The 14322-nt window shown below is 35.5% G+C and overlaps 1 protein-coding gene across 1 annotated transcript in view; it reads left to right on the top strand.

The window, feature by feature from the left end:
* Positions 1–14322, top strand: part of LOC138697028 (uncharacterized) — a 343065-nt gene that overhangs the window by 264208 nt on the left and 64535 nt on the right. The window contains exon 5 of the mRNA XM_069822620.1: positions 11211–11380. Within this exon, the coding sequence (XP_069678721.1) occupies positions 11211–11380 (170 nt within the window). The remainder of the gene's footprint in view (positions 1–11210; positions 11381–14322) is intronic.

Below are 14322 nucleotides of genomic sequence, written 5' to 3'. Positions count from 1 at the left end.
AACTTTTGCACCGCCGAAAAAAAACTATATGAAATGCCAAACATAACTGTAGATGTTTCCCTGTGAAATTAAAACCGGGATCGAGGTTTGGGGAGAAGGCTACTTCCCACACATTAAAAATAAAATTACAGATTATGTAGTCAGACTAGCCAATCTTAAAAGTCACTGCGTATATTCGTCAAACTATTCCTGGTCGTGACGCCATTGGCGGAAGGGGATTCGCAGATTGTGGTTACAGCGGGGATTCACTGGGTTCATCTGGTGAAGCATTCTACATCCAGTTCTCACCAGGATGCATAGATGCCTAGAAGTTTATGTATCCGGATAAATACTAGTATGCAGTAATATAGTAGGTAATGGGAAAACGTTTTTCTTTTCCTGAAACTGTTCCGGTTTATCTAAAATACCAGCTTTCAAAGAACAGTTCCGAAATAAAAGTATGACAAATGAACTGTAATCTCAAAATACTGTCTGCATTGTTGTTTGGCGGCCGCTTTCTCCGGTGAGAAAACGATTCAGCGGAAGACTGGGGAGGAACTGGATGGAAAAAGTCACTGTTGTTTTATAGTATGCTAAAGCTTTGCATTTATATAAACGCGCCTATAATAATAATAATAATAATAATAATAATAATAATAATAATAATAATAATTACTAGGCTCCGTATTCCAGCTACCTATAAACTGGAATGAAGTTGCCTGATTCAAAGTATACGTGACGTCACAGCGCAGGCACAGGTACGTTCGTATACAAAATAGTTACGCATCCTCCGCCCTCTTCCTCTAGACTAGAAAGTGAAAATCGGGACGCAGCCATAGTGAGTAATCTTATCGATCACTGCCCTTACTAGTATTAAGGCTATTTAAATAACCCTTTGTGGCTGATTGAAGGTTCATTGCAGAGCGTGTAATAGCTATTGCGGGGCATAGTTGAGGATATTTGAACTAATATTTTTACTGTCAATATAGACAACATTACATATAAGTTGTGTAAAATAAACGTGAAAGAAACAAAAAACAGTGCACTGAAACACACTGAAATACCAAAAGTCTCAGAAAGTGTGTCGAATGTAATAAAAAAGAACCAGTAGCATAAAATCTCAAAATTATGAAGATATTAATTAACTCGACGTTTAGCATGGATTTGTGTAGCCTACCATGAAGTTCATTGCCAACATCCCAATTAATAAATTAGATAACCTCCATTTTAGGGAATTTATAGAAAAGTACCTAAAAAATTCAATGATGAGCGAGATGCAATGTCCTAATAAAACACGAAAAATTTCACACGATAGGAATATCTTGTGCTACATCATGCACCAATAACGTCATGTGCTATTGAAATAATTTTTTGCAATATAAAATCATTTCAAGTGACATCGGCATTCCGTAACTTACGAATGCAAGTTATTAGGTCTATTCACTGCAAAGATCACGACGAAAATGAACATCACGGCTCAAGCATGTATTTATTAGTATAGCTTCAGAATGTCGGGAGTTGACTGTACCCCACGAACAAGCAGCGACGATGTGTTTTTGTATATCCTTATCCGTTGCATCATCTGTGTTCGGCTTACTGTATACCTAATGTGACTTTAACTTCAGTCTTTAGGTAGCTGGAATACGAAGCCTAATAATTACTGTTATAGCTGTTACTAAGATTACAAAAAAAGTAATAACTTATAAAGTGTATGATAATACACAAATTTTAAGGTATAGTCTAGTGGCCACGGTTTCACCGTTTCCGACTTTGATACTTACGTTATTTATACAGGGTAAACCCTAAGTAATGTTATTAATTTCAGGGTTTTATTCTTCGAGATATTTCAAACAAAAAAGTTAAAGACATACTTATTTTGCTGGTTTTCGCTTTCTTTTCGAGATAAAAATTGTTTTATATGAAACATTTCATAGCGTGTTTTGGGAAAGCCATTGATTGAATTCCCAATATGCTCAGTCAATTTAAGAGAGCAGTATATTATGATAATAAATGAGTGAAAAAAATAGTTTTATCCTTTGAATGTGCAGAAATTTGATCCGAACAAATGTAACTTTTCGTTCTGGAAAGGAATTTAAAATTCACTTCTCTTCCAAAGATAGCTATTAATTCTAAGGATTTTATAGTCCTTAAAATTTCGTTGCCCTTGGCCGGGTTTGAACCCCCGATCTCCTATCCAGCAGATAACACAGTAATCACTAGACCACCAAGGATGCTTGTATGAAATAAGTCAGACATATTAGAAGATAATAACCGCCATAGTAAAGCTAGGAAAATGTTTTTGATGGATCGAATCTCGAACCTTCCGAATATGAAATCAGCAACCTACAATGTAGATGTCATAATCTTTGGAATCTCCACACACAGTCGTTCTACACACGCAAAGTAAAGCTGTTATAACTTGAAGCGATTACAGAAAATTATTGTGTCAGTATAAGTAATGTGTTATGTCTAGCGGAAAGGAAATGAGCGTGTACATAAGAACTGTAAATTTCCAGCACAGTGACATTTCTCCGATAAAAAGTAAAATTGTCGTTTTTTTTCTCTCAATAAATATTCAATAAGCACCTAGACATTTCCGTTTTCTGTAGAACACTAAACTGCGTCGCTTATTTTTTTTTATTGCGGAATAGCAACGGCTTCTGTTTCCATCGCCTTGATTTACAGCTGCATTGTAGTCTAGAACTGACCGTAAAAACTATTCTGCATTGAAGCTTTTTACTTTTTGTGAAACCGTTCAGTGCTCCCATACTGCACGTTAATGACCTTTACAGAGAACTTCTGATGTATTGCTAATAGAGTACAGCAGTGTCCCGTTTAGTCTGTTATTATAAGATATGAAGGGTTCAGAGCCATAGTGGGCCAAGTGCCATTTATTAAAAACGGAGAAAACAAGAGTTAAAATTACGTGATTACCATAATTTAATGAAACATATAGCAAGTAATATAAAGTATGCACATTAAAATTAAATGATATGTCAATCTTCATTAAATGATGGTATTTATGGTACTTAACTTTAAGCCTTACTTTCTCAGTTTTTAATAAATGGCGCTTGGCCCGCTATAGCTCTGAACTCTTCATATAACTTACGTGTGTAAAGAATAAATATTGTCACGCTAGGAAATACCAAATTAGAGAATTTCGCAAAAATGTGTTTCCTTCCTCAAGTAGGTTTTATGCATACGAAATGGGAGTGTAATCACTTTGATCTGAAACTAAACAGGTTTTGAAGTGAAAAGTGACTGATGATTCATCGAATCCGTATAATTGCTTGAAATTTTTATTCTTTTCATAATTATTATTGTGAGGTTGGAATTGTAAGAATATATATATATATTGTATTTCTTTTCATTTCTATCTATATATCCCGGCATTTGAATTTAACAAGACGCATTCGTCTCGTTAATTACTTCATACTTGATTCCTCATATCATTAGTGCCAGTCTCGATACAGCAATGTAATTGATACTTTAAACGATTCACGCATCAATATCAGTGAATTTTTAAAATTGTAATGAATGATATTATGTCTTAAGAGATAATTGGATTCACTTAGATATTATGTGCTTTAGAATTAGTTTATGTCAAATCTACTATTTGTGTCTTTATGCTCCTAGTATTTATTAATCACCCGCATTTGTATACGAATAATGAATTTTTATTAAATTAAGATTAATCCAAATCATTTGTTGTTCTTATTTTTGTAGCAATATTATGTAAAGAAAATACTTAAGCAATTTTATTCATGACTAGTTTTCCCTTATCTACTGAGACTACAATAAGAATACGGTATGTTTCTTTTAAACATTTAGTATTATCAGTTCACTTTAACTAATCGAATTTAAAGGAGAATTTGTGCATTTAAGTATTTAAAAAATATATATACAGAGCTTTCATTTCAAACTTCCCAGTCTAAATAATTATTTAAATTGAATTCAATTTAAACAAGAAACACGTCAATTTAGATATTGAGGGGAAGTCTGAAACCAGGCTTAATTGCATTTTAGATTTCGCCCCCACTCCCACTTTGAAATTTCAAATGGCACCACTATATTTTTATAGTTGAATATGAAAGAGTGTTCAATTGTTTATACATCTCATTCATTTGTTTTCGCATCTTTTATTTTTTTATCGTCGCCTGGCAACCTGAATTATTGTTATTGTTGATTAGAGCTGAAGAGAATAAAGCTACAAAAACTTATTGAGCATTTCATGTAATAGCTGTTTGTGTATTAAATTATTTTAAATGGTGTATACTCTTCAAGAGAGAACATAAATCATCCTTATTGATTAAATTTAGGAAATTACACAAAATAAGCTGTGTTTTCATCGTACAATCAACTGATAATAACAAAAATACAGGCTACCAGGAGACGATAGAAAACAAAAGATCCGAAAACGAATGAGGTGTAAAAAAATTGAATGCTCTTTCATATTTAAGTATAAAAATATAGGGATGCCATTTGAAATTTCAAAGTGGGGGTGGCGGTGGGTTGGGGTGAAATCTAAAATGAAATTAGGTATGATTTCAGACTTCCTCCTCAGCATCTAAATTGACGTGTTTAAATTTAGTTCAATTTAAATAATTAGTTATTTAGACTGAGATGTTTTGAAATGAAGACGCTGTATATATTACATAAACGTATTGGATTCATTTACATGCGATTAGACATGTGAAACATTTTACGACAAAGTGAAAAGAAGCGACTATAAGCATTTGAAATGTGGATTTGGAAAAGAATGGAGAATGTGAAGTGGACAGACAGAATAAGAAATGAAGCTGTGTTGGAAAGAGTGGGTGAAGAAAGAATGATGCTGGCTGAAACTGATCAGGAAGAGGAAAAGGAATTGTTTGGGGCACTGGGTGAGAAGAAACTGCCTACTGAAAATGCACTGAAAGAGATGGTGAACGGAAGAAGAGTTCGGAGCAGAAGAAGATATCAGATGATAGATGACACTAAGATATTTGGATCATATGCGGAGGCAAAGTGGAAGGCAGAAGATAGGGAAAATTGGAGAAAACTGAGTTTGCAGTGAAAGACTTGCTCTTAGGCAGAACACTGTGATTGAATATATATAAGATATAGATGTATTGGATTCATTTACATACGATTAGACATGTAAAAAATTTAATCAGAATGTGTTTGTTATGTTTAGAGTCATAGGTAATTCTTGTGGTCGGAAAAACTTTCGTCATTATGTTCATGAACACCAGTTTGTTGTAATCCGCCACATGGTTTTGTACGAATTTTGGTGACATCATTCAACGCTTGTTGACTGTGGAAGGGGAACCAGTGCTTTCCCCATGCTTTGACCCCTCTCTCTCTTTCTGTTTAAGTCCATCTGGCAGGATCTGGAGCAGGTAGATTTTTTAATTGGTTATTTTACGACGCTTTATCAACAGCTACGGTTATCTAACGTCTGAATGAGATGAAGGTGATAATGATGGCGAAATGAGTTCAGGGTTCAGCGACGAATGTTACCCAGTATGGAGGAGGTAGAAACTTTCCGGCAATGGATATAGCCTATAGGCTGCAAAAACAAATAATCCCATAGCGAGACTGCGCACAGCACAACGAATTGGCAATTAATATAACGCTACTTTAATCACTTCGTGTTATGCATTATTAAAAAGTAATTGTAATTTAATTACATCCATATTTATTTGTTAATAGGCTGGCAGTATTTCACGAAAGGTTGTTTTCATATTTCTAAAAGGGATCATATTTCGCTAGAAACTGTTTCTATGTTTTCTAAAATGAAGGTTTACATTTTTCTGGCAAAGACTTTTGTACATTTTAATTTTTATGTTTTGCGTTTGTCTGGAAACGTATGTTATTCTTCTGGAAGAGACTTTTCTCATTTCCGTGGAAAGCATTTTCTATTCCTTTAAAAAGTGTTCCTTGTGTTACAAGAGTTTTGTCTTCTGAAAAGAATCTTATTATTTTTTGATAAGGGTTTTTATTTTTCTCAAAAGAGTTTATTTTCCTGAATGTAGCTTTTTTATTTATCCCAAAATCAATTTTATTTTGCAGAATAGTTTGTTTTTATTTCTCTGAAATATTTGTTTTATTTTTATGATCTTTTTTTTCTGAAGTGTTATTACTTTTCTGAAAATAACTTTTTTCGCTTTTCTGAAAAAAAAAAGAGGTTATTTTCATTATTGTAATGAGTGTCAAATCAAACAATCGTACATCTGTTTAATGTGGTGTGTATGATTAATGTCTGAATGACTCAGTAAAATGGAAGTACACTTCACCTGTCAACAATAAAAAATGAGAAGCTGAGTCGGCCGACATAGCCATTCATCTCCTTTTCGAAGTAATTCATGTAGATATTTTAACCCTAACTGACTTCTTCTGGAGAAGTTTGTATTAGAGATAACTATAAGTCCGTACGTCAGAACTAATTTACGTGACACATTTTTGTGAAAATACGGGTCATTCTTTATTATTTAATTTCGTACTGTTTACGGTAAAAAGGAAAGAAAGAAAGAAAGAAAGAAAGAAAAGAAAAAGTGTGATATGTATTATTCTCCTGAGTCTTGATACATTTTTTGTTCTATTTTTAAAGTTCAATACAAGTTTACACTTTAAAAAAAGTCACTGAAATGAAAAATGTTGAATAAAACTCTGCAGGTTACAGTAAGAGCATAAATGCAGGTATATTATAGTATACTTTGGGTCTCTGCACATAAATCTTATATCACAACTCTTTTACCCTTAAAAAACAACGTTTACTTGCACTTACTTCGAAAGTGTGTCCTACAGTGCTTTGGCGTTGAGTTGCTGGTCGCCATTTTCATTTACAAGCAGTTTAAACACGCATTGCAATGATTGAATCGATATTCTTGTGCTTCCTGTAAGTGCCAAGAGATGTCAGGAGTTTGGCGTGCATAACAGAGACCGTGGATACCCAGAGTAGCGCTATCAGCTAGTCGGCCGCCATTGCTATTCGATTTAAAAACGCTTGGGTTAGGAACATTTAAAATAAAACTCAATTAAGTCCAGTGTTCGTGGCTCTTAAAAATATTTTACTCTGAGTTAGGCTGTATACATTTTCTATAGAACTGTTTATGGCAAATAGCGCGTGCTGAAATAACAATGGCTGCTTTGTCGGCATTTCCGGCGCAAAGGACTGCGGTACTCTGGATATCCACGGATTCTGAAGGACAAAAAAGAAGTGATTTGTAACGATTCCACCTAATGGAAAATTTGAAACCTAATGTTTGTATGAAGTATGAAGTATAGTATATTATACTCCAGGACCCTGGTTGTTATCTGAGTTCACTTTGTCAGATTATATGTTAAATAGAATTTGTCTCTGTTTTAATAAAAATACTTTTACTGTGCATACTTTACAGATGTAAAATATGTTGAATGTGAGCTACAGTAATTAAGTAGAAAGGTCTGTATACAGAAGGAAACATGTCAATAGGACCAGCAATAAAAGCACTAGAGGCATAAATATGCATAATAAACTACATAGTTGTTTATACTTAAGTCTGTTATAGTTAGGCCTATACTGTTTGTATGGCATTGTTTCATTTAGCGCAAATTGTTATAAACAAATCTCAGAAACAAATTTTCTAAACATCTTTAAGGGGAGCCTGTACTTCCATATCTTACAATGTTAAATTCCTCAATTTTGGGTGCACTTTTTTCAGAAGTTATAAAAGATAGAAATGTAAAAAATAGGGCATATGTAACATACCTTTATGTATAAAACTGGTTAAATAATTTTAAAATTACACTGAGCGGTTCGCAAAAAAAAAATTATTGATAATATTATCTGCATGAAGAATGACTGCAAATTATTTCTTATTTTTTTTATAAAGATAGAAACAAACTTAATTTTTTAACCTCTGTGTAAAATACCATCACATTAATATTGCATATTCATTTCAGCTTTCTAGGTACAATACTTTTGAGAGTAGTGTACCAATATCACAAAAAATAGGAAAGTGCAGAAAAATGGTGTCAAAGTTTCCATATCTTGCAATGTTAAATTCCTCAATTTTGGGTGCACTTTTCTCAGAAGTGATAAAAGATACAGATGTAGAAAAAATAGGGCATATGTAACATACTTTTGTGTATAAAACCAGCTGAATAAATGTAAAATTCCACTGAGCGTTGGCAGGAAAAAAGTTTTTCATTGATAACATTTTTTGCATTAAGAATTACTACAATATTTTTGCTGAAGATAGGGCTAAAGCTGACAATTAGAAGAAATAAAATGATATTATTATTTTACACTTATTAAACTCCGAAAAACGATAAAAACCAAAATTTCATTTTTTGTCAAATTTCGGTGTAAAGACTCCCCATAATTTGTGTTGCTGTTTTTGTAAGAATTTATGCTTTCACAGTGGTTATGTTCAGAGTAAGAATTCGGCTTTCACCCTTAATGCCTTTCTCTGATCCTTAATGTTTCTGATGCTTCGAAAGTATTTTCATGTTCCTCCATTATGGTTTGCCCAAGATCTGAATGTTGCTTAGGCCTATATTACTTGGTCCGTTATATCTGGCTGCCCCAAACAGTCTTTTTTTTTTTTAATATTTCTTGTCGTGATACATTATATTCGCGGCAATCGATTCGATATTGGGACCAAACTTAAAAGAAAGAAGGTCATGAGATTGTGTTTGTGTCCCAGCATATACCGAGAAGCATTCTGAAGCAATTGCCCTGATGGTGGAACCTGCAAACAGTTGCGAAGCGTTGGAGATATGAAATCTCAACACACAGTGGAAACCAAAATTACCAAAATTATTATTACAAATTTACTATTTTGTGCTAAATTTCAAGTGTCATGTTAACATTTAGGTAAAAGTGTGATTCAGTTTGTATATTTTCATGTAAATATGGCGGATGTTGAAATTGAACAAAAATCTTTGAATACCTTAGAAGGGGGGACCTCAGTAGTTTCTATACGATTCATACAATCTGTGTAATTTCACTGACTGCTCAACACCAGGATTGAATTGCAGATATGAGACGAAGCGACTGCGGACACGTTTGCTCCGAGTTCTTTGGTTTCACTTCCATCATGATGCCATTATTTCTCCAGTATAGTGATATGGATATTATTTGTAGTTTTGAAAGGACGTTGGGGTTGCAGAGCGACTTTACAATTTGAAAATCAACATAATATTGCTCATTTGCATTCCAACAGGTTGCATCGAGATGTCCTCCATGACAATAGTACATGATTTGTTTTAATAATTTTACGGCTTTTCAGGTTTCTCCAGTGAGTTAAAAGAAGAGTTTGGGTTTGACAGCCATGTGTTAGCAAAAATTGACAGCACCTCCTAATAAAATCATTGGATCCTCCTGGCTTCTTTGACACCCACACTTTTACGTCCACTGGTTTCATTAAAGACAGAATTTTTAATCGAAATGTTCCAAAGTTTCTACAATCTTTATCTTGATGACAACTTCACTAAGAGATTGCAGCAGAGTAATGATGGGTCTTTATTTAAGATCCAGAGAATCTTTTGGAGCCAACGGCTTTAGAGCGGACATTGAGAACTAAAAACGAGTTAGAAAACTCATGTAGAAACCGCCACTCAAACTGCGTCCATTTTAGATCTCAGCAGATAGACAAATATAAAAAATTAGCTACCAGCTCTGATGTTGAGAAATTTAAGCTTCGATAAACAATTATGGGATAATAATTGAATAGCCCCGGATGGATGCATTGAATGAACGAGATATCTTGCATGTCAGGTGATAGCGCAAGCATTCACGGAGAATGGTACTGCAAATTTCTCTTCACGTAGGCCCGTTGTTTTTTAATGCAAGAACTCCATTAAGTTTTCACAACCTTATATGGTGGCTATATTGAAAGTTGCTGCAAGTTAATATGTATAGTAATAATCTAGATTGTCTTTTGTTCGAAGGTGAACGAAATTTAATTTTAAAGACATCTGTTGTTTACAAATACAAAGGAATAGTAGGTGTATATCCTTAGATATTTTTGAAATTAATAATCTACCAAATTAATGCATGTATGTTGACAAGACTTTCGGACTATGACTTTAAATCGTCCTTAATGCCAGAGGAATGTGTCCAACGACTTCAAAATGCTTTTGGATAAAACATCACTACAAGGCCAGATTGCTTTGCGGAATTCAAATTCGGACGTATCTATAACAGCGGCGGTTTTCGCGAGGATCGATCTGCTACGGAGACCAATTACAGAAATATCGACGTTATGCATTAAACGATTAAAGAAGATAATCGAATACCTACGCCGAGATTCGTGCATCCTTGGGGATAGGTATTAGTGCACTACTAAAGATCCTCCATAATCATCTTACCGTGAGGAAGGTGTGCTCTGTTTATTCCACACAATTTGACAGAAGCTGAGAAAGAAGCACGTGTTGATTGATGCACGGAAATGCTTAAAAAATGCAATCGAGGCCAATCAAATTCTTTTCTTGACATAACTTGATGAAACATACTTTTCATCTGTATTGATATGACGATAATGCATTTAGTTAAATAAGAAACGAAAAACTAACGAAAAATTGAAAGTAGGAAGATTCGAAACTACGACGTCATGCATATTAGCTACTAACGATATTAGTTGAATAGCTGTGCACTCTGTTATAATAGATACATATTCAAGAAACTAATGGTAGCAAAACAAACTCTACCTACGGAGACGCCTAATAGGCGAGATCCGCTCATACGAGTATGTTGCCGATGCTAGTTTATGGACGCCCTAGTGGCGAATCTTGCTGGCATACTAGGATGACTACAGTGTCAGTCGGAGATTGCTAACATTCTGTAATACTTTATCTGAATTGCTTGAACTATCTCTAAGGTACCTTACTTCTGGGGCTGAAAATTCATGCATAGGAATTTCAATCATGTCTTCCACTTCCCTGCTTCCTGGAGGTTATTTGCATATTTTGATCCAGATGCAGAACTCGATTCCTTGCTCGGGGGATATAACTGCGTGGAATATCTTCGAACTGAAAACAGCGATTATAAATTCACTCACCTCATTTTGGGATCAATAAGTAGTCATCGCAGTGCACAAGAGTTTCGGTCTGTCCATGCAAGAATAAATATAAATAGGTAATAATCACACATGGCAAAACCCAAAATCTTCTTCAAATGGTTTTCAAATTTCAGCTACACCTAGTGGCAGCATCTGGGAGTCTACTATAATGTGTTTATAGATGTACGTATGTGTCTGATATAGTTGAGGCTGCCGAGTACTTCTCGGAGGGTCGCGAGTGCGTCAACTGCGGCGCCATCTCGACGCCTCTGTGGCGCCGGGACGGGACCGGCCACTACCTGTGCAATGCCTGCGGGCTCTACCACAAGATGAACGGCATGAACCGTCCTCTGGTCAAACAGCCACGGCGTCTGGTAAGATGGACCACATAGGCGCTACCTCGCAGCATTACCTTACTGTTAATCACGAGGGAACAGCATTTCCTGCCACTAAAAGTATTCGAGTTGTTATTTCTGCACCAAATCCTCCGAAATTAACATTCCGCACAGTAATGTTCTAACTGAACGTCCGTACTGACTTGCTTAAAGAATTTTCTGACTACCTCACTTCTGTACAAAAATACTTAAAAATTTTCTGTATCAGAATTTTATTCGATCCTAACTGAGAATTGCAATCAAATACTATGAAGACTGGAGTGGAAACTAAGAGGTTCATATTGTTGGGTCACTCTCAAGACTAGACCTACCTGACTTCTGTATCAGAATTTTATTCGATCTTAACTGAGAATTGGAGTCAAATACTATGAAGACTGGAGTGGAAACTAAGAGGTTCATATTGTTGGGTCATTCTCACAGGGGTTCTTTCTGCGTGTATTCCGTTCAGTCAGGCTGTGTAGCAACCACATATCATCGGCTCTGAGTAGTGTTTGAAAACAGTTGTGAAATATAGTAGGCCTACATACATTTCCGTGCATTCACCCACCCATTCATTCAGTCGTTTCTCTATTTATTATTCATCTAATCCACCATTAATCCATCTGTGCAACCATCCACCATTCATCCAATTAAGAGTATATGTCCGCTTATTCATCCAATTATATTTCCTCCCATAATTCATCTACCCATCCACATCTTTATCTAAATACAGTTCACGATCTATCCTTGCATACAACCACTCAGGCATTCATCCAATTACCTCTTCGCCGATTATTCATCTATCCATCCACAATTTTTCCAATTATCCCACCACCAAGCCATTCATTCAATTATGTATCCGCCCATTCATCCAATTACCTCTTCGCCGATTATTCTCTACCAATCCACAGTTTTTCCAATTATCCCACCACCAAGCCATTCATCCAATTATGTATCCGCCCATTCATCCAATTACCTCTTCGCCGATTATTCATATATCCATTCACAATTTTTCCAATTATCCCACCACCAAGCCATTCATCCAATTATGTATCCGCCCATTCATCCAATTATCTCTTTGCCGATTATTCATCTATCCATACACAGTTTTTCCAATTATCCCACCACCAAGCCATTCATCCAATTATGTATCCTCCCATTCATCCAATTACCTCTTCGCCGATTATTCATCTATCCATCCATAATTTTTCCAATTATCCCATCACCCTGCCATTTATCCAATTATGTATCATCACCTCTCCGCACATTGTTCATCTCTCCAACCACTCCTTTAGCCAAACATCCATTCACTCCTTTATCCAAACATCCATTCACCATTTTTCCAATTATTTCACCACCCAACCATTCATCCTATGATACATCCATCCATTCATTCAATATAAATTCATGAAACCATCCAATTATTCATCATCTTCTTGCAATCATTTATTCCATTTATACATCCACCCACTTATGTATTTACTTGTCCGTCTCTTTATCAATATAACCATCTATTCGGCCAACGATCTATGTCCATCCATCCTTTTCTTCATAGCTCTATAAATCTAGCCACCCACGCACTTACAGACGACAGTACTGCAAGCTATCCTTCTTAAGTGAAAACATAACTTCTACAAGGGTCTGAGGTCCATCCATCCAGCCTCTTGTCAAATGAGTGCGGGTTTCCTTCCTCGGTGTTAAAAGCGGAGGAGAGCACTTACACAGCTCCCATAGGGAAGCCTGCCGCCCTTCACAGACAGATCTTTACGAAATCAAGTCAGCAAGTGGCTGTCAGAACCTCGAACTCTCTCAGTGTCGCAGCCGACAAACAAACTCTCAGTTTCCACAGTTATCTTCATAAGCTGTTTGATGTAATTTTGAAGACTGGATACACAAACAATTTCGGCTTTGCACACGCGCACAGCTTTGAAAGCATTTACATAACCTGCTAAGATAGAACAATTGCAGTAGTACGTGTTTCACGCTTAGTATTTCCTTCAGATAAATCGGGCAAATAAATAATTAAGGCAGAAAGTATTTCATATTATTTATACCATTTTTTAGTTTATTCCTTTCAAGTCCCTGTAATATGTAGCCTAAATCAGATCCTATGGTGTTTTCAGGAGTAAAATTCTGTAATAAAACATTTTCCTCCAAAATTTCAGTGTCTCAAAATTTATAATATGAAATAAATGTATAATTTTCCGGATACCCAACTTTGAAGTCAAGCTAAATTTTCTTTCCTTTCAAAATCACAAGTTAACAGCAATAAAAAAATTCAGAATTCCTAAAAATGAAAATATACAAAACGATTTCGATGACTTTTTATAATCCCATGCTTTCCAACTGGAGACAATACAGAAATTCATATAAAATAATTGCAATTTAAGGGTTCAGAGCCATAGTGGGCCAAGCGCCATATATTAAAAACGAAAAAAAAAACGGAGATAAAATTAAGTGATTACCATAATTTAACGAAACATAAGTATGCATATTAAAACTAAATGATATGTTCATTGAACTATGATATCCACTTAACTTTAACCCTTGCTTTCTCTGTTTTTAATAAATGACGCTTGGCCCACTATGGCTCTGAACCCCTCAATTTCAGTCACTACTTAATCGAATTTCTTTAATTCTTTCTTGCAGGTCAATTTGTCCAAATTCAGTTGACAAACTTAACTGTTTGTTTTGAATTCGAATACTTTTAAAACGCAAATGCGTAGGTACGCCTTGTGGGAATCCCCCAGTGACGCCGCCGCACCCTCCTAACCCTTCTGATCCTTCCTCAGTAGTCTACCTGGTTTTGATGTCGCGACCACTGGCTAATGGCGCACTTGTGTATACTTTCAGTGGCGGCGGCGGAGTCGGGGGATTACTACAAGGGCTTCTATGGGTTTAGTGGGATCGGGCGAAGTCCAATGGAGGAAAAATCCGGCCGT

The sequence above is a fragment of the Periplaneta americana genome, chromosome 3 (genome assembly GCF_040183065.1).
Source record: "Periplaneta americana isolate PAMFEO1 chromosome 3, P.americana_PAMFEO1_priV1, whole genome shotgun sequence".
Taxonomy (NCBI): domain Eukaryota; kingdom Metazoa; phylum Arthropoda; class Insecta; order Blattodea; family Blattidae; genus Periplaneta; species Periplaneta americana.
Note: the sequence above shows the minus strand (reverse complement) of the source record. Positions and strands in the feature narration are given on the sequence as shown.